This window comes from Gorilla gorilla, chromosome 11, assembly GCF_029281585.2.
Source record: "Gorilla gorilla gorilla isolate KB3781 chromosome 11, NHGRI_mGorGor1-v2.1_pri, whole genome shotgun sequence".
Lineage (NCBI taxonomy): Eukaryota > Metazoa > Chordata > Mammalia > Primates > Hominidae > Gorilla > Gorilla gorilla.
The window spans coordinates 72,526,492-72,549,286 of record NC_073235.2 but is presented as its reverse complement, the minus strand read 5'-3'; the positions used below and the strand labels follow the sequence as shown (position 1 = coordinate 72,549,286).

Sequence of the window (22,795 nt, the reverse complement as noted above, 5' to 3'; positions counted from 1 at the left end):
GCAACAGTGTGAGACTCTGTCTCCAAAAAAAAAAAAAGCTGGGTGTGGTGACAAGCACCTGTCATCCTAGCTACTCGGGAGGCAGAGGATCACTTGAGCTCAGAAGGGAAGGCTATAGTAATCCAAGATCACTCCACTTAACTCCAGCCTGGGCAATGGAGTGAGAGCCTGTCTCAAATAAAGATAAAAATAAAAATAAAAAACTTAGCAATATGAAATAGTAGTAACAATACGTAAAGTGCCTGGTAGCTTCTGGCACATATTAGGTACTTAATAAATGGAAGCTTTAATATTGATAATTAACATTTATATTTACCTAATAACTTAGCAATTTTCTTCAAGTGTCTCATTCAATTCTCAAAACAGTCTCAACTGGATAACTGAGCTTCAGAAAGATGTGCTTGTGATATCAAAGCTAATAAGCACCCAGGTCTGAACTTGAATCCATATAGATCATTTTTCTTCAGGTTCAGTGTTCCTTCTATTATATTATACTCCTCCCCTAGTAAATGGATACTACCATTTAATCAGTTGCTGGAGTCAGAAACTTGCAGATATTCTTGACAATTTCCCCATTAAAATAATCACCAAGTCCTGTTAATTCTACTTTTTAAATATTTCTCGTCAGTTTCAACACCCTGGACTAGACTTCCATCCTTTCTTGCCTAGACCTATAATCCCAGCTAAAGTGGCTGTGTTGGGGGTCCCCAAGACCACTGCCAGGTTTGATGATTCACTAGGAGGACTTAAAAGACTGAGTACAGAGTCATACTCATAGCTGTTATGACTTATAACTGCAAAAGGATAAAAGTTAAAATCAGCAAAGGGAAAAAAGGCACATTGGGTGAAGTCCAGAGGAAACTTCCAGAGTCTTCTTCCAGTAGAACCACACAGGATGTGCTAAACTCCCCCAGCAACAACCAGCTGTGATGGCATGTAGGAAATGGATACCAGGGTATCTCATTAGAGACTCAGTGCCCAAGGTTTTTACTGGGGTCATGCAGGTACTCTCTTCCTAGTACATACCAAAATTCTAGACTCTCAAGAGGAAAGCAGGTACATTTGGCATAAACCATACTCTTTGTACAAACAATTTAGGCATAGTGTGCCACTCTTATCAATTCTGGGAATGGTGGGACCCCTCCTGAAATCCAAGTTCCCAGATGCTAGTCAAGGCCTAACCTTGCAAGCAGGCCTTTCAAAGGACAGCAGTCAGGCCTTCTATGTTAATTCTTTCCAGCACAGTAGTTTATCTGTATCACCTCTCAGCCCCCTGCAATCTACTTTCCTTATTCCAGCCAGAATGATCTTTTACTTTTCCTCCAGCTTTACTGAGGTATAATTGACAAAAATTATATTATTGAAGGTAGACAATGTAGTTTTGATATAAGCATACACTGTGAAATGATGGTCACATCAAGTTAACTAACATATTCATCATCCCATATGGTTACATGTGTCTGTGTGTATGTGTGTGCACTGAGAATACTTAAGATCTCTTTGCTTAGTGCATTTTAAGTATACAAGAGAATATTACAGCTATAGTCACCATGTTGTATATTAGATCTCCAGAACTTATTCATCTTATAACCGAAAGTACACACCCGTTGACCAACATCTCCCCATTTTCCCCACCTCCCTGTCCCATGTGAACCACCTTCCTACTCTCTATTTTGACTTGTTTAGATTCCACATATAAGTGAGATCATGCAGTATTTCTCTTTTTGTGGCTTATTTCATTTAGCATAATGTCCTATGGGTTCATCCATGCTGTCGCAAATGGCAAGATTTCCTTCTTTTTTAAGGCTAAATAATGTCCCAGTGTACTTATATGCCACATTATCTTTATTCATCCATTGACAGACACTTAGGTGGTTTCCGTATCTTGGCTATTGTGATTAAAGCCATAATGAACATGGGAGTGGAGTGCAGATGTCTCTTTGAGATACTGATTTTACTTCCTTAGGATGTACACCCAGAAGTGGGACTACTGGATGATACAGTAGTTCTATTTTAGTTTTTTGAGGAACCTCCATACAGTTTCAGGATGCCCAGAACTAAGGAAAAACAATGAGTCAACAATCAGAATGAGTCATATTAGAGAAATATTTAGATGACAGAAATTATAGGATTTCGTGGACCTTTGGAGGTAGAGGGTGATTGTGGTATCTCATAGACAGTAGCAGCATTGACTAAAATGTAAAACAAGAGGATGAGAGCAGGCTTGGATAGGTAGAAAATTAACATTATATATACTGAGTTTGAGGCATGTCTAAAAATTCAAGTCTGGAACTCACTGGGGAGTTGTAGTCTAAAGCTAGAGATTTGGGAATCATCAGATAATAGGTATAGTTAAAGCTATGGGAAAAAAGATAAAATTGTGAAGGAAGAGGACAGTAAATAAAGAACAATTCATTTAAAAAGAGCCTGAAAATGAGTAGGAAATGAGACAGTAGAAGAACCAGGAAAGGAGGGTGCCGTCAAAGTCAAGAAAAATATTCCATCATTTAATGAAATATTTTAATAAGTGACAGACATTACAGAATTTGTCTATTAAGTACAAACAAAAACACCCTAACCAGAAAGTCATTTATATTGTGTAGAAACACCACTGACATATAGCTTCTTCTTAAACTATACATACATATATTTTTTCTTTTACTAAAAAGAAGTGATGTGGCTGGGCACGGTGGCTCACGCCTGTAATCCCAGCACTTTGGGGGCCAAGGTGTGTGAATCACCTGAGGTCAGGAGTTTGAGACCAGCCTGGCCAACATGGTGAAACCTCGTCTCAACTAAAAATACAAAAAATTAGTCGGGCGTGGTGGCGGGTGCCTGTAATCCCAGCTACTTGGAAGGCTGAGGCAGGAAAATCACTTGAACCCAAGAGATGGCGTTTGCAGTGAGCTGATAATGGTGCCATTGCACTCCAGCCTGGGCAACAAGAGTGAAATTCTGTCTCAAAAATAATAATAATAAAATAAATAAAATAAGTAATGTACTAAAAGAAACGATAGCCACTATAGTTTTAGCTTTTCATTGTAGAAAAGTACTAATTTCTGGTTTTAGTCCATTTGTCTGTCTTGATTATCATCATTTAAAAAAATACAGTCAGCTCTTTGTACCTGTGGGTTCCTCATCCATGGATTCAACCAATCATGGATCAAAAGTATTTGGAAAAAAAAAAATAGATGGTTGTGTCTGTACTGAACATGTACAGACTTTTGCCCTTCTCATTATGCCCTAAAAAATACAGTATAACAACTATTTATATAACATTTATATTGTACTAAGTAATCTAGAGATGATTTAAAGTATATGAGAAGATATGTGTAGGTTATATGCAAATACTACACCATTTTATGTAAGGGACTTGAGTATCTGTGGATTTTGGAATTGGCAGGGGGTCGTGGAACCAATCTCCCATGGATACCAATGGATGATTAACTGGCAATTTAAAGTCAAGGCTTAAGTTCTCATATTCACTTGTTCATTTAACAGATGTTTATTTATTGAATGCTTGCCATGTGTAACACCAACATCTTTTAGGGACCTACAAGAAACAAGGAATCTCTCACATGAGGTTTGTATTAGGTCAACAGGCTGCTAACTACCAACATTAAAACAGAAAACAAAGTCCTTCAAATACAATTATCAACATTTAAAAAGAAGAAAAAAGGATTGGACATCTAATCTAAGTCAATGTGTTTAAAAACTACAATAACAACAAAAAAAACTGTCAAAATACCTGAGGATGAACAAAGGAAGATCAATACTTACTTGAAATGCCTTAGAAGCAAACTACCTGTAGTTTCTTTTAAGACAAGGTAGAGTATATCTAAAATAACAAAATCCCTAGGGGAAGAGCACACAGGTAAACAGGACATGATCTGAAGAAGGTATCAGACATTTTATTCTGTTCCTATCACCATGATAATTTTTTGTAAAAATACTATTCCACTGCTTCCATAAAGCACTTTGCATATACCACATGCAGATGTCAAATCTTCTCAGTCTTACCTTTTATGATTTGGAGTTACTAACTACATGTGCTCTGACCCTCTCCAAAAAGTCTAGTCTACAAGAAAAATCAATTTGTGATGTTCTTTTCTGTGTGAAAAACTGAAGTCTATTTTCTCTCTGATGAGTGAAGAATCCAAACGGTTTAAAAAGACTTCATTTGCCTTAGTCAACATAGAACCAAGAAAAGATACCAAGTCCGTCTAACAACTAATAGGGTAGTAAATGCTGGTCCTTTGGGTATACTTCAGGCAATTGAATTTTGGGTCCAATAAACTGCCAACATTCTCAAAAAACATTATATAGAAGTGATCACAATATAAGTGTTAAAGATTCAAATGAAAGTAATAGCTTTCTTGAATTTTAAAATGGAAAATAAGCAATTTACCATAAAATAAGAGTATTGTGTTTTTAACACATCCACTGTATCCCCAAAGCATTTACTGAACATATGATGTACCAAGTGGGCATTAGGATAGACAGTGCTGCTAGTCTTGGAGGAACTGACAGTCTGGAGAGGGCGATAGTAAAGAAAATCAGAAAAGTCAGACAAGTATCAAAACAGAATCACAGAGAAGTTATTATGGCAATGAGAAGGAGGATATCCAATAGAAAGGCTTCTAGAAAGGGCAACACAAGGTAAAGGACCATCATGAGTTATTAACTAAAGAATGGATAAATGGCAAACACTTAAAGATGCTCACAATTCTCCTATCTTAAAAACAAAAAATAAATCCCAGCACTTTGGGAGGCCGAGGTGGGCGGATCACGAGGTCAGGAGATCGAGACCACGGTGAAACCCCATCTCTACTAAAAATACAAAAAATTAGCCGGGCGCAGTGGCGGGCGCCTGTAGTCCCAGCTACTCGGGAGGCTGAGGCAGGAGAATGGCGTGAACCCGGGAGGCGGAGCTTGCAGTGAGCCGAGATTGCACCACTGCACTCCAGCCTGGGCGACAGAGCGAGACTCCGTCTCAAAAAAAAAAAACAAAAAAAACAAACAAAAAAAAAAAACAAAAAATAACCCCTTTGAAATTGTAATCCCCCCCTTATCCTCAGGAGATATACTCCAAGACCCCAGGGGATGTCTGAAACTGCGGATAGTTCTGAATCCTACATCTGCAGTACTATGTAACAAGATGGGTTTGAACTGTGCAGGTCTACTCATACAAGGATTTTCTTCCACTTTTGCCACCCCTGAGACAGCAAGATCAACCCTTCCTCTTCCTCAGCCTATTCAACATGAAGATGACAAGGATGAATACTTTTATGATGATCCACTTCCACTTAATGAATAGTAAATATATTTTCTCTCTTATAATTTTCTTAATAATGTTTTCTTTTCTCTAGCCTTACATTGTGAGAATAAAGTACGTAATACATATAACATACAAATTATGTGTTAATTGACAGTGTTATTGGTAAGGCTTCTGGTCAACAATAGGCTATTAGTAGTTAAGTTTTTGGGAAATCAAAAAATATGTGCAGTGGATTCAACTGCATGGTGGAGTGGGGTGGGAAGTGGAGAAGTAAAGGGGGACCACACCCTTAGCCTCTGTGTTGTTCAAGGGTCAACTGTACATACATACCTACGATAAAGTTTAATTTATAAATTAGACACAATAAGACATTAACAATAATATAGAACAATTATAATAAAAATTATGAAAATGTGATCTCTCAAAATTATTTACTGTACTATGGCCATAACTTTTACTATTTAAGGTGTCATTGTGAAACTAGCACAAATTTGTTTTTCCTTCTTCATAATTTCATGGATAGAAGACTCATTCTTACCAAAGATCTTAGTAACCTCAGCACACAATTTTTTTCCTTTCCTTTTTAAGTAAGGAATTTTCACCTTTTCACTTAAAAGAAAAAACTTTGGTTTCTCTTTGGCGTATCCAAATTGCCAGTGTCAACTTAAGAAACACAAGGTTTACAAATTTGGAAACGAGGGCTTTATTTCTCATAAAAGGTTGCATCCTGCAGGCTAGCCATCAGCAAGCTGGGAATCACAGCCTCTAGCATAAGCCAAGAGCAAGTCCTTTGAGGAAGGTCAGGAATTTATGCTAAATAGGGTGGCTACACGTTCAATAAGCTATAGGAAGAGTCATGAGTATTTATGAAAGGAGAAACACGCACATGCGCAATTTAGCTTCATGCCTCTTCATGGGTTGCGTGTTCAAAAAATGGTGGCAACAGCATGATGCCAGAGTGAGGTTTTGACCCTCTGACACTAGAAGGTAGAGTAGAAGACACAAAAATCCTCACTGAACTTCCTCCATGAACCGGCCAAAACTAGTCCACAGATGCTGGTCAGCTTTGGGGAAGGGGTGTATTGTAAAATTGCAAAGAGGGAGAGGGGAGTTCAGTTGCAACCCCAGATGATTGGCTAAATGTGATTAAAGAATGATCCTCACAATGATCCTAAAGAATATCGTTCACACCTCAGTGTGCCCCTCCCTTATCAACCTTTAACCTGAATTATTTTCTAAAGAGTAAGCAGAAACCAGCTCTAGAAAACAAGAAACAAAAGATCATTCTTTAATAACATCTGTTCAGTCGAGGAGCTTAAGATTTTATTTTTATTTCTCACCACCATCACTAGTCTTGTGCTTTGGGGCCATTATTAAGTAAAATAAGAGTTACTTGAACACAAGCACTGTGATACCACGACAGTTGTTCTGATAGCCCAGATGGCCACTAAATGACTAATGGGTGGGTAGCATCTACAGTGTGGATATACTGGACAAACGGATGACTTCATTTCCCAGGGAGAAAGGGACAAGACAGCATGAGATTTCAGTGTACTACTCAGAATGGCATGCAACTTCAAATGTATAAATTATTTATTTCTGGAATTTTCCATTTACTCTTTTTGGACCAAAGTTGACCACTGGTAACAAAAACCACAGAAAGTGCAACCATGGGTAAGGGGGGACTACTGTACATCACGTATGGCTTCTGTTCTCCTCCTCCATTCTCTCTTGAAAGATCTCTCTGTTCACTGTCTCAATTCTCTCACTTCCTTCTCATTTCTCATCCCACTGTAATCTGCTGATTCTACAAAATATATTTGTATATGGCCAGGAATCCCGAGGATAATATATAAGTAATTAAATTTTAGAGGTCAAAATCCTTTTGAAAATCTGGTAAAAGCTGTGAAACTACTCAGAAAAAAATGCACATATATGTACAATTTTTTTCCTTACCATTTTAGGATTTCTTAAAGCCTATTAATGAACTCTGGAACCACATACTAAAAAGCCTTGGTCTTAGGCCAGCACAGTGGCTCATGCCTGTAATTCCAGCACCTTGGGAGGCCAAGGCAGGTGGATTCCTTGAGCCCAGAGTTCGAGACCAGCCTGGGCAACAAAGTGAGACACCCCCCCCCCCCGCCACCACCGTCTCTACAAAAAATAAAATTAGCCAAATGTGGTGGTGTGCACCTGTGGTCCCAACTACATGGGGAGTCTGAGGCAGGAGGATTGCTTGATCCCAGGAGGTCAAGGCTGCAGTGAGTTATGACTGTACCACTGTACTCCAGCCTGGGCAACAGAACAAGACTGTCTCCCCAAAAAATAAAAAAAATAAAGCTTTGGTCTGAAGAGGCTATCAAAGACTGTTGGGGTTATATCAATAGGATACAAGCCAACCTGAAGTATTTAAACAGTTATTATTTTACTATGGGACTGAAGGACACTAAATATATTAAAATCCAAGAATTCATAATACTGGGAAAAAAGCAATCATCTTTGGAGAATGCTAAAAAAAAAAGTCATTTTTCTGAAAACTGGTACAAAATCAAGCATTTAACCTGCCTTTCCTATATCAACTTTACCAATGTGTAAACAAATAGGAAAAATAGGAAAAAATTTTAGTTTTATGAATTCCACTTAAGAAATGAAATAATTAAGGAATAAATCTAGAGAATAATCAATAGCTTCTACTGTCACATAAAGAGGAACAACTGGAAATTATATCTCCTGATAAAAAAGTATTTAACATTATCCATGAAGTATTTTTGTAAAAAGAAATAAGAAACTGATTCCATCTAAATCTATCTGCCAGTCTGTAGGACACACACAGGGACAGAAGATCATGTTATTAAATGATATTGTTGGGGGTACAATTAGCAAAATAGAGACTATGGTAAGTTCTAAAGGGAAAAAGACTCAGATTCTTCAACAAATAAAATGCAAGGAGGTAGGAGGAGGGAGGCAACCCACAGATTTAAAAGAAATATAGCAACCAAATCCAATGTATGGATCTTTTTTGGATCCTAAGCCAAATAAACCAAATATTAAAAAATCATTTACAGGCCGGGCGCAGTGGCTCACACTTGTAGTCTCAGCAGTTTAGGAGGCCGAGGCAGGTGGATCACAAGGTCAGGAGATTCAGACCAGTCTGGCCAACATGGTGAAACCCTGTCTCTACTAAAAATACAAAAATTAGCCAGGTGTGGTAGTAGGCACCTGTAATCCTAGCTACTTGGGAAGCTGAGGCAGGGGAATCGCTTGAACCCAGGAGGCAGAGGTTGCAGTGAGCTGAGATCGTGCCACTGCATTCCAGCCTAGGCGACAGAGAGAAACTGTCTCAAAAAAAAAAAAAAAAAATTACAAGAAGCAACTATGGAATTTGAACACTGATGGGATATTTACTGATATTTAGGCATAATTGTTCATTTTTAATTGTGTTCACGATTTTTTAAAATTATTTTAAGAATCCTTATCTTTTAGAGATACATACTGAAGACTATAGAGATAAAATGATACTTGGTCTGGAATTCACTTCAAAATAACCATAGGTGGGAGGGAGGAGGGAATAAGTGAGGGTATAAATGAAACAAGACTGGCCGTGAGTTGATATGGGGGTTCATGAAACTCTGCTCTTTACTGTTATGTATGCTTGTAAATAAATAGTTCTTTAAGCCCTTGGTTTATAACAAAGCAAAACTGAGATATTTTCTTTCTTCAAGTCAATGGAAAATAATAAGCAGGATTCAAGCTCTCTTTTTTGGGCCCTGCTTATGGGATCTTGGAAGCAGGGATATTCTATAATCACTGGTCCCAAATGCTCTATAGAATCTTGGGAGTCTGTATTCTATACAGCATGGTTAAGAACAGATTTGTGAAGCTCCTCGAGAACAGCAACATGATCCAAACCTGGGTAACTGACCCTCCCTGATACAGTCTGATTGTCTCCCCACCCAAATCTCATCTTGAATTTTAACTCCCATAATTCCCTCGTGTTGTGGGAGGGACCCAGTGGGAGATAACTGAATCATGGGGGTGGTTCCCGCATCCTGTTCTCATGGTAGTGAATAAGTCTCATGAGATCTAATGGTTTCATGCAGGGAAACCCCTTTCACTTGGCTAGCATTCTCTTCTCTTGTCTGCTACCATGTAAGACGTGCCTTTTGCCTTCTGCCATGATTGTGAGACCTCCCAGCCATATGGAACTGTGAGTCCATTAAACCTCTTTCTTTTTTAAATTGCCCAGTCTCAGATATATCTTTATTATCAGCATGAAAATGAACTAATACACTCCCTATAAAGGATGATGATTTTATGTCTTAAACCCTGGAGGCTCAAAAATAAGAAAGAATTTTAGCCTGAGAGATAATAATTGTAAATTTTGTGTGAATCATCTAAGGAGATAATAATTGTAAATTTTGTGCGAATCATCTAAGAGGGCTTCTTAAAAAAGAAGGTGAAGTTCCTCTCTTAACTCTCATCCTGCTGCCTTAAACTAGACTGTGATGGCTAGAACTCTTAGCAGCTACCTTGGCACAGGGAGATGAGAGCCATACCATAAAGAATCTGGTGCTGTGAAGTAGAAGTGTCCAGCCTGCCTACTTTCACACTTCTTTCTACATGAAAGAAAAACAAGCAGTATCTTATTTAAGCTTCTGTGTTAATTTGGTTTCTTCTTTATATTATATAGCCAAATCTGATCCTAAGTTATAAATCTTCTTTCCCCTTGTACATAAAGAACTAAATATGAATACCTGAAAACAGTGATGTCAGAAGTTACTTCCAAGTTTATTCTTTAGAGGCCAGTGATGTGATGGGTATTATGAAACATAAGATGCAAGGACATAAGAGATCAAAGAAAAAAACATGTCTTTAATATATTTAATTTGAACTTCTGATGAGATAATTGGCATAAAAAGGTCTTTCAACCTGAAAACAATGCTAAGCATTAAAAGATTTAAGAGGTATATAGCTAGGTTTCTGCATCCATCTATTTTTCAGATAAAACCATGGGAAGCATTTAACATTCTAGTAAGTCTAAACAGTAAAATTTCCTTCCTCTGCTTTTCTCTTCTAATAACAAACAATAACTTAAACAGTTACACAAATCCATATTCTTACAATAAAAATAGTTTATAATAACACTGTCCCAATAAAGACCACTATTAACTCTTACATCAAAAAGGAGTGGAGAAGAAAAATTTATATTAATAACTCTTTATCTCCGCAACTCTCCATCTCCCCTCAAAAAAAACCTCTGTGGAAAATTAATATAATTAAGCTCTGAACTTCCTAGGAATTAAAGGCCTCTATCCAGTTCTCAAAGTGTGAAAGACTAAAAAAATTAATAAGGAATGGCATTTTTTTCTCTGACCCTAAATTCTAAGAGGAATTCATCACAATGACAGCTAGCAAAATATTACACAATGTGTTCGACAGCAGTATAATCTAATATCAAGATAATCCAATCTTGAATTATTGTAAAATTGTAAGAAATAATATAAAGCACAAGTTTTAAAAGCAATTCTAACTACAGGTAAATTTCATGACTGCTAAATACCTAGCTATTTGGCTCCCCAAGGGTGAAGTACATGTTTTGGTCATCTTTGTGTGTCCAGCACTTGGCAAAGAAGCATAGCAACCTGGTACACAGTAGGTACTTAAGTATTTCTTGAACTGAATCAAGCAATGAATTTATTAAATTTGCTTATTAAATTTGTCCAAGAAACTCTTCTTTAATGATATTACTTTAAGGCATGATTATTAACAATATTATACATTTTTACATTGATGATTTCCTGAATTTATTCTATTTATTTAACCATTACTAAGATCAATTTTCTTGACTCACTTTATGATATAGTTTTTAAACTCTGTTTCTACTGAATTAAATTCAGTAAGTTTGGTTAATTTCATGTATTGCATCCTCTTTCAGCATGAACTTCGTCTTCTGTTGAAAGCCAATGCCAACAGTAACTTCTGACAACGAGGGTGATGCACCAGCTACAGCTCTCAGACACTGACACAACAGGTCCTTTACTCTTAACTAAAATATTTTTCTCTTTAGATTAAATATTGATTAATATAGATTAAATAGTGACATAGAGACAATCTTCTCTATGTCGAGTTTCCTTCTCTTTTACCTTTTCAGGTTTATGTAATAACTCATAAGTAAAAGGTATATTTAACACATTTAAATATTTTGAAGACATAAAGTAATTTTTAAAATATTTCAAAATGTAATACTACTAATATAATTAGAAGAGCACAATCAGGAGTAAACCAGCATGATCCAAGGCAACTGTTTCCCTAGATTAAGAAAAACTAACCAAAGTGACACAAAAAGCCTAAAGAATTTGAAACTAATTTTACAAAGAGATTAATTTTAATGAGACTACTTAACAGGTTTTTAAACTCTATAAACACAAATGATTAAATTAGCAGACATAGTCTAACCCCCCAAAAAAGTAACATTCAAAAATATCTGAAGTTTTGCAGTTAAATATATAATTACCTGAAGAAGTTAAACAGAATTACCATATGATCCAGCAATTCCACTTCTAGCTATACATCCCCCACAAAAAAAAGTGTTCAAAAACTTTTTTTTTTTTTTTTTTTTTTTTTGAGGCAGAGTGTCATTCTGTCACCCAGGCTAGAGTGCAGTGGCGCAATCTCAGCTCACTGCACCCTCCACCTCCTGGGCTCAAGTGGTTCTCATGCCTCAGCCTCCCAAGTAGCTGGGGTTATAGGTGCGTGCCACCATGCCAGGCTAATTTTTGTATTTTTAGTAGAGACGGGGTTTCACCATGTTGGCCAGGCTGGTCATGGTCTCAAGTGATCCATCACACTTGGCCTCAAACAAAAACTTCTATATGAATGTTCATGGCAGCACTATTCACAATAGCCAAAAGGCAGTAATAACCCAAATGTCCATCAACTGAAAGTGGATAAACCATGTTGTATATCCATACAATGGAATACTACCAAGCCATCGAGATAAATGAAGTAATAATACGTGCCACAACATGGATAAACCTTGAAAACATGCTAAGTGAAGGAAGCCAGACACAAAATGCAACGTAATGTATAATATCATTAATACGAAATATCCAGTATAGGCAAATCCATGAAGACAGGAAATCAGATTAGTGGTTTCCAGGGGTTGGGAGAAGGAGAAAATAAGAAAATGACTGCTTAATAGGCACAGAGTTTCCTTTGGGGCTGATGAAAATGTCCTGGAACTAACTAATGGTGATGAATGGTGATGATCACACAATACTGTGACAGTACTAAATGGCACTTCAGTTGTATACTTTAAATTGTTTAAATGGTAAGTTTTATTTTATGTGAATTTCATGATTAAAAAATATTAATTGAAGCACACAGTGCTAGTATATTATGCTTATCAATGATATTGTTTTACTTTTTACAGAATGTCATAATTTGCATGAAATATCATAATTTGCCTATGTATTTTTAAATGATTATTTCACACCCTTAGGTAAAAGGATTTATCAAAGATCAAGCTGGAGTTTGTATAAACACTGTCTTCCCCAGGAACAAGACTTTTATACACCCATAGATGTTCATTCTACTGTAACTTGTAATAGTTAAACAAAATAAAAACTAGTTTTCTAATACAGAAGATGTTAATTATCTGATTGAATATTTTAAATGTTGTCTTCAAGTGAAAGCTACAAAGACCAAGGAGCAATAATTAAAACGTTGCTAATATAATACTGATGCTGTTAATATAATAATGTTATGATATTAACACTAACTTAAAATGATGAGACTATTTTTAATAACTCTACAATTACTACTATATCAAAATATGTATGCATATAGATAGAGTAAAGGCACTAAGGCTAAGAGTTTGCTCTATTTTTCGAATTTTCATTTGTATCATCACTTCAATTTTTCAAACCATTTTCAGAATGTTTTCCCATGTCTTTACCTCTTAGTGACTAAAAAGCTGAACAGACCTACAAGAATTTTAAAAAACACTTTTTCATTGTCATTTTTTAGATATGATTACTATTTGCTAATAGTAGAAAAAACAATGTCTGTTATTACCACAAAAAGTATCCATCATACTTACTGCTGTATTTACTTCTCTTTCTCTTTTTGAGACAGCATCTCACTATATTAATAGCCCAGGCTGGTCTCGAGCTCCTGTGCTCAAGCAATCCACCCACCTCAGCCTCCCAAAGTGCTGGGATGACAAGCATGAGCCACCACACCCAGCCTATTTGTCTCTATAATCTCTAGAATATTCAAAATACATAGTATATAATCAAAGAATCTGAATTATAAAGACGTACCTTTGCGTAAGGGTTGTGGCATCATTAAGACCTGGATGAGCAAAAGGGATGTTACATCATGATAAAGAATTGGAACCTCAGGCTGTTGTTCTTCATATCCCAGCCTAAAAGAAAAATGTAGTCACTTTACATAGTATTGTATATCTTCTCTTTCTAATTTATTTTATATGTCACATATATATCTATGGAACAGAAATAAAAACTTTAATACACAAAGAAGAAATCTAAAAAAAAACCTTAGGAGTCATATTTTTTGCAAAAAAATTATATTTTAGACTCATATTCTCTTGACTCTAACATGAAGAAAATGTATAGAAAATGTGTTGTGTTATCAAAGTGAACAATTAGGATACATTAACTTGATTATGAGTCTTTCTGATCTTAGATTACAGAAATTAAAGTATTAAATAGAGAATGAAAGAATTAGTTTCACTACAAATGGAGTGGCTTATAGGATACTTATCACAAACTTAGCAGTAACGAATAAGTAAGTTTTCACATCTTTAAAAAGAGATAGGCAGAGTTCCCAAATCAATTCCTGTTGAAAAGGTATGGTTAACTGCTCTTATTAAAATGTTTCAGCCGAGCACAGTGGCTCATGCCTGTAATCCCAGCACTTTGCGAGGCTGAGGCAGGCGGATCACTTGAGCTCAGAAGTTTGAGACCAGATTGACAACATGGTGAAAACCCGCCACTACAAAAAATATAAAAAATTAGCAGGGCTTAGTGGTGTGTGGGAGGATTGCTTGAACCCAGGAGGTCAAGGCTGCAGCGGGCTGTGATTGTGCTGCTGCACTCCAGCCTGGGTGAAAAAGTGAGACTCTGTCTCAAAATTAATAATAAAATAAAATGTTTCAACTTTATAACTAACAAAATTCAAATAAAATCTTTAACATTTGCAAAGTTTCAAAAAGAGATAACCAAAGCAGAACTTAAAATATACTATAAAAGGGCCAGATGTGGTGTCTCATGCCTGTAATCCCAACAGGCATGGGAGGCTGAGGTGGGAGGATCACTTGAAATCAGGAGTTCAAGATCCAACTGGGCAACACAGTGAGACCCTGTCTCTACAAAAAATAAATTTTAAAAAGTACACTATAAAAGACAAAGTAGTAAACCTTAGGAATGTGCAGTACTATGAAAAACATAGACTATATTATAAAGCAGAGCTTATTCTAAAAGAATTTTTTAAATGCCTTTAGAAGGTTAATTTTTTGACTACATGTTTCATTTTTAATGACAGAAAAGAAAAGTAAATCTTAAGCTCCAGAAGTGGCTAAATTCTGAAGCTACACTTTAGACTTGGGATGAACAAAATTCTTCAACTCTTTTATTAGGCTCGATCATTCAGCAAATATTTACTGATTACTTACTACAGGTCAGGCACTAAACACACTGGTGAGTAAATCAACCCCTGCTGCTGAGAAACTTTTAGCTGACAGAGGAAGACAGCTCTCTGAATTTCTCCATTTTCTACAAATATTCCTTAGTATACTTGTTTTCCTCTCCAAGGATAACCCTTCATTAATGCTATGAATCCTGATACGGTCTTTCAAGTTTATCTAGCCTCTCTGCAAGGCCAAGGTTTAAAAAAAAAAAAAAAGTGTAGGGGTCACACCATTTCTATTATTCAAATTCCCCACAGAAATAGTTTCACATGATCAACAATGATCTCCTAATTACAAAATTTAGTGGACATTTTAAATCCTTATCTTACAGACCCTTGACTTGACTTCAGATACAGCTGAACATTCTGCCTGGAAAATTTTCTTGGCTTTTGTGAAACATTGTCCCAAGTTACCTTCTATCTCTCTGATTACTCCACTTTAGTCTTCTTCACAGGTTCATCTTCCTCTGACTAACAAACTGTTACTCCTCAAGATTCCAATTCTCCCTTTCTTTTCTCACTAAGGACTCTTTTTGAAAGACCTTCTAATCCATGATTTCAATTGCCAGCTGTACACTGATGACTGTATGTCCAGCAATGACTCTCTCGAACTCTCTATCTGAATATCCATTACTTCCGCTTGTATATCTAACAGGCAGGCAGCTCAACAGGCCTGAAAGTGAACCCATAATCTTTCTCTCTATACGCACACTCCCACCCCAGTCACAACCATTCTATTACGCTGGTGCCAAAGTAATTGCTGTTTCTGCTACTAAAAGCAATGCACCAACCTAATACTTTCCCCTCTATAATCTAAGTTCTGATGTGGCTTATTTCTTATATCCTCCTGCATTTATACAATGCCTAAAACATGATAGTCCTCCAATAAAAGCATAATGAATAAATAAGCTAGGAACTTGAGGACATCCCAAAGCCATCTTCTCTCACTCACCCCGTATTTAATTGGCACTAAGTCCTAATGACTCTATCTCTACTTCCTCTTTGCCATCCCTATGGCCACTGCCTTTAAGTATTCAATCTCCTCCAATTTTATGTTCCTCTAATTCATCCTCTATATCTTTAGTGCCTGGAAGAAGTTTCCACAGGAATGATATCTTGCTTATCATTATATCCCAATGCCTGGATTAAAACAGTTGATAAAACTAGCTGGATAAACAAATGAAATATTCATGGGAAAAGGGATGGATGAATGAACAAATAAACAAGTGGTACATAATTTTAGATTCTCAAACTGCTACATTAAATTTAACAGGTGTTTAAAAGATTCTCACTTAAAATTAGAAGAAAGTTTATGGATCCATTTAAGCTAGCCCAATTTCACTCTTATGCAAAGCTGTACTTTACTGCACAAAAATCAAAAAGGCTTGAGAACTTCTTGCATGATAACCTATAGACCAACAAATTGCAGAGCTTTTAGGTATAGAAAAGAAAAGCAATCCCAAATAAAAAAATTAAATATAGTTTAATAAAATAGGGGTAGTATATGCAACTGAAAAACTTAAAGTGCTTAACAGAATACTAGAATCTTATTTTACATTATATGCTAACAGCTATTTTCTACAATACAAGCAATCTTTCTCAAAATGAGAGGTGGATTCCTTTATGGTATTATTAATTTGCTTATTATTGTATGTGACCTTCCAATATTATTTAAAATCAGTCCAAATTGCCGTATGCAAGAATTATATACTACTAAGAATGCATAATTAACAAATGTTTCAAAACTGAAACATAATATGCATACAACAGAATAAAACAAAAAATGAATTTAAAGAATGGGGAATATTTCTAGTTGAGGAAACTGCATATTATAAAGATAACTACTTTCCCAGATTAATTTATGAGTTTAAAATAATTATAATCAAAATTACAAGTTAGGCCAGATGCAGTGGCTCACGCCTGTAATCCCAACACTTAGGGAGGCCAAGGTGGGTGGATCACCTGAGGTCAGGAGTTTGAGACCAGCCTGACCAATATGGTGAAACCCTGTCTCTACTAAAAATACAAAAATTAGCCTGGCATGGTGGCGTGCACCTGTGGTCCCAGCTATTTGGGAGGCTGAGTCAGAAGAATTGCTTGAACCCAGGAGGTGGAGGTTGCAGTGAGCCAAGATCACACCACTGCATTCCAGCCTCGGTAACAGAGCAAGACTCTGTCTCAAAAAAAAAAAAAAAATTATAAGTGAGGGGAAGGGCTTAGCAAATGTTCTAAAAACCTTCTGGAGAATAAGTGACAACAGCAAAGAAAAACTGGGAGTCAGAGTTTGGGGAAGAGAAATGAGAGGAACCTAACTCAACCCGATAACTAGACATAATAAATCACCTCAACAATAAACCATCATGGTATTGTCAGAGAAACAGGCTTGGAGCTCAATAGAACAAAGAAGAAAGCTCCTAATCAGGCCTATAATGTAGGAACACTTAATATTTAATAACTAGGATATAAAATCACTAAAAATACTACTTGGTTATTTGCAAATAAATTTTAGATCTTCACCTAACACTACAGGTGAGAATGAATTCCAAGTATGTTATATAGTTTTAAAAATCATCCCATGAGAAAACTCTAAAGTGAAAATATAGGTAGATATTGCAAATCCTAAGACTGGATTACACACTGTAATACTAGTTATAAAAGTATACATCAGCTCTTGGAAGACATGGGCATTCTAAGTATGAAAGTAATAGGAAAAAATAAGAAATATAAGGTCTGATTGATCTGGCTACATGAAAATTTAAAACTTCAATGGGTCAAGAAAAGTAATTACAAAAGTAGAAGGCAAACATATTTTGAAAAACACTTATAAACAACTATGACAAAATAAGATTTAATATTTTAAACCATGGAGAATCATTCATATAATTTTAAACAATAAGATGCCAACAGAAAATGGACAGAGGTCCTGAATATATCATTCACAAAGAATGTATACAAATAGCTAATAAATATAAAAATACTTAACTTTGCTAGAAATCAAATAGATTTCCATTACTTTAGGATCCCATTTTTAATCACTCATATTAGCCAAAAAATGTTTAAGTGATAATACTTTTTCTGGTAAGTTTTTTCCCCAATAATAATCAGAAAAAATCCTGGCAGTTATTGGCTGATAAGATAAAAATAGCCATTCTAAGGACAAAGAGAGAAATGGATCTTTCCTAGCACATCACTGGCCCATAACTGGAATGAATGAATGGATTGATGCACCCCTCTGTAGAAAAGAGAACCAAAGATTTCAACTACAGGGTTTAATATGATCATTGTGATAACTATCTTTTAAAATGCTTAATATTTTAAAATACATAACTGTTCTCACTAAGATCAGGAACTAGGCAAAGATGTCCCCACTCCCCACTTCTTTTCAACATCATACTGGAAGTACTAGCTAATGCCTCAAGATAAGAAAAGGAAATAAAAGTTATACAGATTGGGAGAGAAGAAATAAAACTGTCTTTCTTTGTTTACAGATTACATGGTCATCTATGTAGAAAATCTGAACAAACTGACCAAAAAACTCCTGGAACTGATAAGTGATTGTAACAAGGCTACAGGACACAAGATTAATAAACAGAAGTCAATCACTTTCATATATACTGGCAAGGAACAATTGGAATTTGAAAATAAACACACAGTATCATTTAAATTAGCAACCCCCCCCCCCCAAATAAAATACTTAGGTATAAATCTAGCAAAAAAATATGCAAAGATCTATTTAAGGAAAATGACAAAACTCTGATAAATGGAATCAAACGACTACATAAATGGAGAGAGATAGTCCATGTTCATGAGTAGGAAGACTCAATATTGTCAAGATGTCAGTTCTTTGCTACTTGACCTAGAGATTCAATGCAATCTCAATCAAAATCCCAGCAAGTTATTTTGTAGATATTGACAAACTGATTTTAAAATTTATATAGAGAGGCAAAACAGTTGGAATAGCTAACACAAAATCGAAGAAGAACAAAATTAGATGACTGACACTACCTGACTTCAAGACTTATCATAAAGCTACAGTAATCAAGACAATATGGTACTGGCAAAAGAGCACACAAATAAGATCAATGGAACAGAACAGAGAGCCCAGAAATAGATTCACATAATTATAGTCAACTGACTTTAACAAAGGAGTAAAGGCAATACAGTGGAAAAAACACAGTCTTTTCAACAAATGGTGCTAGAACAACTGGACATTCACATGCACAAAAATGAATTTAGACAAAGACCTATGCCCTTCACAAAAATTAACTAAAAATGGATTACAGACCTAAATGTAAAACACAAAACAATAAAATTCTTATAGGAGAAAACCTAGATAACCTTGGGTATGGCAATGACTTTTTAGATATAACACCAAAAGCATAATTCATGAAATAAATAACTGATAAGTTGAACTTCATTAAAATTAAAATCTTCTATTTGGCAAAAGACAATGTCAAGATAATGAGAAGACAAGCCACAGTCCTGGAGAAAATATTTGCAAAAGACACATCTGATAAAGAACTGATATGTAAAATACTCGTATAAATATAAAGTACTCTTAAAACTAATAGGAAAAAAACCCAATTAAAAAATGGTACCACAGCATTAACAGATACCTCACCAAAGAAGATATACAGATGCTTAATAAGCATATGAAAAGATGCTCCAGACCGTATGTCATCAGAGAAATGCAAATTAAAACAATGAGATACCACTACATTCCTATTAGAATGGCCAAAATCTAGAACACTGATAATACCAAATGTTGACAAAGATGTGGAGTAACAAGAACTCTCATTCATTGCTGGTGGGAATGCAAAATGATACTGATATTTTGGAAAACAGTTTGGTGGTTTCTCACAAAACTAAACATGCTATTACTATATGATCCAGTAATCATGCTCCTTAGTATTTACCCAAAAAAGCTGAAAACTTATATACGCAAAAACCTGCACACAGATGTTTAGAGCAGCTTTATTCATAATTGCCAAAACTTCGAAGCAACCAAATGTCCTTCAATAGGTGATGAATAAATTAATTGTGGTACAGACAATGGATTGTTATTTCTATTATATAGAAATGAGCTATCAAGCCATGAGAAGACATTGTGGAAACTTAAATACATATTACCAAATGAAAGAATCCAATGTGAAAAGCTACATATTGTATGATTCTAACTATATGACATTCCGGAAAAGGTAAAATTATGGAGAGAGTAAAAAGATCAGTGGTTGCCAGGGGTTGTTCTGAGGAGGGATGAATAGGTAGAGCACAGAGGGTTTTTTTAGGACAGTGAAACTACTTTGTATGATACTACAATGGTGGCCAAATGTCACTGCACATTTGCCTAAACCTACAGAATGTTCAACAGCAAGAATGAACCCTAATGTAACTACAGACTTTGGGCGATTATAGTATGTCAATATAGGCTCATCAGCTGTAACAAATGTACCACACTGGTGGTGGATATTGATAATGGGAAAGGCTATGTATCTGTTACAGTGGGGAGTATATGGGAAATCTGTGTATCTTCCTCTTAATTTTGCTGTGAATCTAAAATTGCTCTAAAAAAAAAAAAACAAACCAAAGTCTTTAAAAAATAATTGTTTCTATCTCTTATCTATCTCTTAAAGTTTTAAATAGTCTTTTAAATCCAGATTATAAAAATTAATGCCACTGTTGATTCTATGGATAAGAGGAAATGGGTGGAAGAGTCAATAGGAATATAGTTTTTCCATTTTTAAAAATAAAAAATGATTATCAGCACAATGAAAATTAGAAGGAAATAAAATAATTTTCATAGGATTATAGAAAAAAGTATATATGAAAAACCTACATCCTCAGATATAGAATTTTATATTGGAAGAGTCTTGAGGTGAGGAACTAGAAAGATATTTCAATTTTAAAAATATATAAATATGAAATATAGATGACATATTATAATCAACTCTTAAATTACAACTTAATGAATAAACGAACCATAAAAATGAGAGCAAATATTTGGGGGGGGGCGGTGTGGAAAAACCAATCAAATTTTCCGGAAATTCCTAAGATCTAGTACTAGGAAAAGAAGCATACAATGATAGTTAAAACTTAGGCTCTGGAATCAGAGAGATTTGGATTAAAATCTCAGCTCCGTTCCTCAACAGCTATGTGTGCCTAAAGATCATGTTAATTGACTTTTCTAAAACTTGGGTTCCTCATATATAAAAACTGGGATAAAACAGTACCTAGTACATAGTTATTATTGACGATTAAATGAGATTATATATGCAAAGCACCAAAATGCCTAGCATGAAGTACTATATAAGTGTTCACAGCATTTACTACTATCCTAATGTCCATTAATTATTAGGGCTTGAAAAGAACAAAATCCAGAAATCAGTATTACAGAAAGCATATCTATGTCTGTACTTTAAGCTTTTTAATTAGTCAATACTAGGCTTAGAAACTTTTTGTTTGCTGAACACCTTTTAGATTTAAAGAGCTGTGTGTTCGAATACTCTGTATACCATCTTTGTCCTTAAGTATGCTAGCTAGAAAGGAAAATTACTAGTTACTACTAAGGATAATGACTTTCCTTAGCAACAACACACAAAATACTCAGTTTGCTAATTTAGTTTATAAACACAAAATACACACACAAAGTTTTGTTTTTGTTGTTTTTATGAAGAGTAGCAAGATATATACATAGTCTCAAAGTATCTCCCTATAAGATACTTAGTAATTACGAAGGGTAAAATAATCACTTTACAGTGCAGAAACTTGGCATATACTGCCTTGGCTAAATGATCAGAGTTATGATCATAAGTAACAAGATAAATCAACAGCATGTGCCTCCTCATACTATGCACTAAAAAGGAACACATTAGTCTGTGGCATTTCTGCCAAAAGGTTATAACCTGAATCTAATCACTAGGAAATACTGGACAAAAACAAATTAAAGGACATGCTACAAAATAACTGGCCTGAACTCAAAAAAAAAAAAAAAAAAAAAAAAAGTGACTGTCATCAAGCACAAAGAAAAACTCAGGCTTAATTTCAGATTAAAGGAAATTAAAGAGACATGGCAACTAAACGCAAGCATAATCTTTTTGTTGTTGTTGTTACACAGTACTTTACTGCAACAACTGGCAAAATCTGAATAGGTCTACATATGGTAGAGGCCAATATTATTAATAATTATTTCTCATGTGAATATCCAATTAACCCAGCACCATTTATTATAAAGACTATGATTCCCCCAGTGTTCCTTTGTGTCACTTCTGCTATAAATCCAAATATCCAGATATGTGTGACTGTTTTTGTTTTTGTTTTTAACAAGCACATACAAATTTATTTTCTCTCCCTGCCCTTTTTTACACAAATGATGGCATAAAGTACATATTTTCTGTTCCTAGATATTTTCTTGACATTGTCTCTGGGTGTTGTTGATATTTCAAGATCAGTAAACAAAGAATTTCACTTTTTTTTCCAAATTTATCAGAAATGTTTTCAAAGAACTTAAAACAGAACTATCCTATGACCCAGCATCCCATTACTGGGTATCTATCCAAAAAAAAATAAATCGTTCTACCAAAAAGACACATGTGCTTTCATGTACATCACAGCACTATTCACAACAGCAAAGACATGGAATAAACCTAGGTCCCCATCAACAGTGGATTGGATAAAGAAAATGTAGTACCTATATACCATGGACTACTATGCAGCTATAAAGAGAATGAAATTATGTCCTTTGTCACAACATGGATGCAGCTGGAGGCCATGATCCTAAGCGAATTAATGCAGGAACAGAAAACCAAA

General features: G+C 35.3%; 1 protein-coding gene across 3 annotated transcripts in view; it reads right to left on the bottom strand.

Moving 5' to 3' along the window:
• The window catches only part of UBR3 (ubiquitin protein ligase E3 component n-recognin 3), a 256,549-nt gene that overhangs the window by 29,745 nt on the left and 204,009 nt on the right, over positions 1-22,795 (bottom strand). For all 3 annotated transcript variants that reach the window (XM_055379137.2, XM_055379139.2, XM_055379138.2), the window contains exon 32: positions 13,603-13,706. In XM_055379137.2, the coding sequence (XP_055235112.1) occupies positions 13,603-13,706 (104 nt within the window). The remainder of the gene's footprint in view (positions 1-13,602; positions 13,707-22,795) is intronic.